The 4,147-nt window shown below is 35.9% G+C and overlaps 1 protein-coding gene across 1 annotated transcript; it reads left to right on the top strand.

The window, feature by feature from the left end:
- The first annotated feature begins 224 nt into the window (after positions 1–224).
- LOC120009766 (superoxide dismutase [Cu-Zn] 1) lies at positions 225–3,476 on the top strand. Its single transcript, XM_038860462.1, has 8 exons — positions 225–351; positions 1,082–1,170; positions 1,259–1,360; positions 1,450–1,545; positions 1,940–1,971; positions 2,086–2,161; positions 2,777–2,830; positions 3,247–3,476. The coding sequence occupies exons 2-8, from the start codon at positions 1,095–1,097 to the stop codon at positions 3,267–3,269; spliced, it is 459 nt and encodes a 152-aa protein (XP_038716390.1). The 5' UTR covers positions 225–351; positions 1,082–1,094; the 3' UTR covers positions 3,270–3,476.
- The last annotated feature ends 671 nt before the right edge of the window (positions 3,477–4,147 follow it).

Here is a 4,147-nt window from a genome sequence, read left to right as displayed (position 1 = left end):
ATTACTATTTAGAAAGCAATGAAATTCATTTTTTTTTCCTTTCTTAGAAAAGAAATTGTAAAATTAGGGATAATAAAAAAGATTATGGTCATTATAGTAAATCACGACCAAATCCAAATGGGTAGGTGCAGGATACTTCAAAAAAAGAAAAGAAGCAGGTGGGCGAAGGAAAGTCCTAGAAGAGCAGCGCTATTTGAAATGACAAAAAAACACATGACCCAATCACACACCATCTGTGTGTATATATATATATCTATAAAACAGTCGAAATCCGGCTCACTCACTCACTTTGCAGGTCAACAGATTCCTCTCTCGCTCTCTCTCTATATATCGCTGAAGGGGTGTTCTGAGGTAAGCTTGTTTATCTATTTTGATTGTATGGATCTTCTGTGATCTCTGTCTCTTATGAACTGTTGATCTGTTCGACTTGTATTTCTGCTTTTTGTTTGGTGTGAAAATTAGCTTTCGCTGTTTGGATTTTCTTTTTTGTTATTTAATGGATCTGTAGTGGATTCTGTGACATAGTGTGATCTTTAGATGTGGATGATTGTCTCGTATGTTTTTCAGTGATTTGTTTCATCGATTTAGCAGCTTACTTGAGAGAGAGTGATCTTTTCCTTGGATTTCCTTTTTTTTGGCTCTGCTGCTTGTGATTTCAACGATTTAATCATAGATCTTTAAAGATTTCATGGTCAACTTACGCTTAGACTACTGATACTATTCAGTATAAAGTCTAGGTTGAATGAAGTACTAGAACAAGTAGTAGAGTAGGAATAGGGGGATGTGGTGTGAGCTAGATGCCTGGAGGCGATAGGTTGTGTCTTGGAGTTGAAGTATTGGAGTGAGATGGAGCACAAGTTCTGCAACTTATTTTGTAGATTTAACAAATAAATAATTTCAATTAGTTGAGTCATGTAATTCTGGTGGTTTTTAATACTGATGTGAGGAGTCGTTTGTTTTCCTCTGTACTTTTTTTTAATCATAGGTAGTACTGCTACTCCTAAATTACTTGTTTTTTGCTGTGGACTCTTATTTATGCAATGATATGAAGTAAATTTTTTTTTTCTGTTTGTTCTGTTAGATCACATAGCACAATGGTGAAGGCTGTAGCCGTTCTTGGCAGCAAAGAGGGTGTCAATGGAACTGTCAACTTTACCCAAGAAGGAGATGGTAGTTTGATATGCTGAGGATTGGCTGTGTTTGTTTGTACTATTTCTACTACCTCATAATGTTTATATCTAATTTTTTTACTTAACAGGTCCAACTACTGTTTCTGGAACCCTTTCTGGACTTCAGCCTGGGCTTCATGGTTTCCATGTTCATGCTCTAGGGGACACCACTAATGGTTGCATGTCAACTGGTATTATCCAATGTCTATTATTTGAACATTTCATTAGCTTTAAGGGTAAGTTCAAATCTTAGAACCATATTTGGGGAACTCTTCCACAGGACCTCATTTTAATCCAGCTGGTAAAGAGCATGGTGCGCCCGAGGATGAGAACCGCCATGCTGGTGATCTTGGAAATGTCAATGTTGGTGCTGATGGTATGCTTCTTATTGCAGTCGTTTATAGTGTTTCTCAACTGCATACATATACCATAATCATTTTCGTTGCTTTTGAGGTTCTTTTCTGGGTGTTTTGTATTTAAACTATACTGCTAGGAGCCTAGGACTCATAAAAAGTGTATAAATAAACTACTAGAGCATATATTTTTTATTTGCAGTGTTGATTATATTGGTTTACCGCAGAAGTTAGAATTGTATTACAAGCGCTGTAGCCTTTTTCTTGCTTTTGGCATTAATGTCTGAGTGTTTGGCACTTTGGCTATATCTTTACTGCTAGGACTCCCAAAAGGATAGAAATAAACTAATATAGCTTATATTTTGATTTCTCGGGTTGATTTTATTGGTTCATTGACTGGTTTATTGTGTGGCTCAGGCACCGTCACATTTACCATTCAGGACAGCCAGGTTAGTGCTGCATTTCCCTATACTTTTTCCCCATGTTCATGTTTCCCTTGTCTGTGTGCTCAGCATGACATACTCAAATTCTTTGTGGTTAAAAGCTCTTAATTGTACGCGCAGATTCCATTAACTGGGCCACATTCCATTATTGGAAGAGCTGTCGTTGTTCATGCTGATCCTGATGATCTTGGCAAAGGTAACCGAGGGTTCTCATCTTTGACCTTTCTTTCCAAGACAGTTGAATTGATTGGTGCCTTGTGTTTTATATGGCTAGCATAACTAGTATGAGCAACTAGTAACAAAATGTTTAATCTTATAAATATTTCAGATTTGTATTAAAATTTTGATTGGCATTGAGGATTATATAGTCACTTTGCTGCTGAACTAGTTGGCTACTGTAGAGAGAAATTCTCTATTACTATTTTACTTTTTAAGGCTGACGTCCTTTTGGTTCTCTCTCACCGTTATTTTCCCATCGTTTTAACATTGTTAAGTGTGACAAAGGTTGATTTTCATTTTCCAATCATAATGGTCTTTGAATGTAGGGTAGTGTTTCTTGCATCACAGTTCTGTTGAAATTGCTTCTGCGATTTTATTACTGACCTCCAAGAATGTGTGGGACATATTCAGGTCAACCTAGTGCTTTTTTGTACTGCATGTCATTTGACATCATTAGTGGCAATTGATGGGAAGAATTTTAGTATGAAAAGCATCTTCGCTTTTCATGCCAATTCTGATGGGAACCTTCATATTTCCTGTTTTATGGACATTTTAACCCTGTGTAATGGGTTACTGATTGCTTTTTTCCCAGGTGGCCATGAGCTAAGCAAAAGCACTGGAAATGCTGGTGGCAGACTAGCATGTGGTGAGTATTTGCTTAACCTTGAAACAAAATTGCTTCACTTCTTTCAGTTGGCGTTGCTTTAGGATTTATTGATTCAATTGCATTTCTTGAGCATAAACATGGACAATGTCTTCCATTTATGAATTAAGATTGTATCTGCCATCTGTCATCTGTCTTGTAAGTGTTGATACCTTCTCTTTGCTTGTTCTTCCTTCTCTTTTTGTGGCTTTCTCCTAGTTTTTGTCTCGTATGGTCGGTTGCTGATTGTATTTGTTTTTGAAAACCGAGTGCATATGGTGTGTACTTGGTTTGAGGTGTGTCAATGTAATATGCTGAATGTATTGGAAACATGGATTATATAGCTTCCCTGGATATTTCTTGTTCTCCATTCCTACTATCAATTAAAGGACTGATGATGTTAATTATCTATGCCGCAGGTATTATTGGTCTACAAGGATGAACTGCTTTCTCCCCGTCGACAACGTGATAAATAAACTGATGCAGTTCAAATATGTATCAAACCTTTTGAGAAACTTAATTAGACATGAGACTCCTTCAATAATTGAGTGTGAACCGCCATGTATCTTGGTTGTGCTGCTTTTGTGATGTTGGATCGTAAACTTCGTTTCCATGTTGTTTTCCTTAATTTGCTTCGTAGCTCTGAATCTGTTCTTCCTGGCTAGTGGTAAAATTAATTATCCATAGATATGCATAGAAACCCCATGGCCAAGGTGATTTGTTCTTTTGTTTTTTAATGCTACTACAAATAAAATTATATGTACCCTTATAAATTTTAATCATTGAAAACCCTAATGTTAGCCCAAGAAGCACAAACAAGGTTTGTCATTGTATTGCTCGATTCATTTTGAGAACTTCTATTCCTTGCGAATGGATATCGTCTTTTAAGCCTAATTGAAAACCTAATTGGCTCCAGGAGGTTGTAACGGTAGATATACAGTCGATTTCTCTTTAACAAAATCCATTCCCTCCTTTCAAAAAAAAAGAAAGAAAGATCGACCTTATTATATGATCCTTGAAATGAGATCCTCCAAATTCTGAAGTCTTATAAATCATTTTTAATAAGAGACAAAATTAAATGAAATATCTTTATGAATTGAATTGGGACAATTATGTGAATCTAAAAATGGTGGAAAAAATTATTTCTTTATTTTTTGGATTATTCTTTCTACCTCCAAATTTCTCCTACCTGTACCATGCCATATTCATGATATCCATAAAATTAAGATCTTCCAAATTCTGAGTATAAAGTATTCTTGATAAGGGAAAAAATGTCGAAATCTAAAAATAGTTGGAATTCTTCATGAATCTCAATCTCTC

Source organism: Tripterygium wilfordii, chromosome 11 (genome assembly GCF_013401445.1).
Source record: "Tripterygium wilfordii isolate XIE 37 chromosome 11, ASM1340144v1, whole genome shotgun sequence".
In the NCBI taxonomy this organism is placed as follows: domain Eukaryota; kingdom Viridiplantae; phylum Streptophyta; class Magnoliopsida; order Celastrales; family Celastraceae; genus Tripterygium; species Tripterygium wilfordii.
This window is presented reverse-complemented; position numbering and strand designations above follow the sequence as displayed.

Excerpts from the sequence above, each read along its gene's own strand:
- LOC120009766 (XM_038860462.1), top strand. The coding sequence starts at position 1,095 with ATGGTGAAGGCTGTAGCCGTTCTTGGCAGCAAAGAGGGTGTCAATGGA. Across the intron at positions 1,361-1,449 it reads TAATGGTTGCATGTCAACTG|GACCTCATTTTAATCCAGCT; the intron begins GTATTATCCAAT and ends ACTCTTCCACAG. Across the intron at positions 2,831-3,246 it reads TGGTGGCAGACTAGCATGTG|GTATTATTGGTCTACAAGGA; the intron begins GTGAGTATTTGC and ends TCTATGCCGCAG.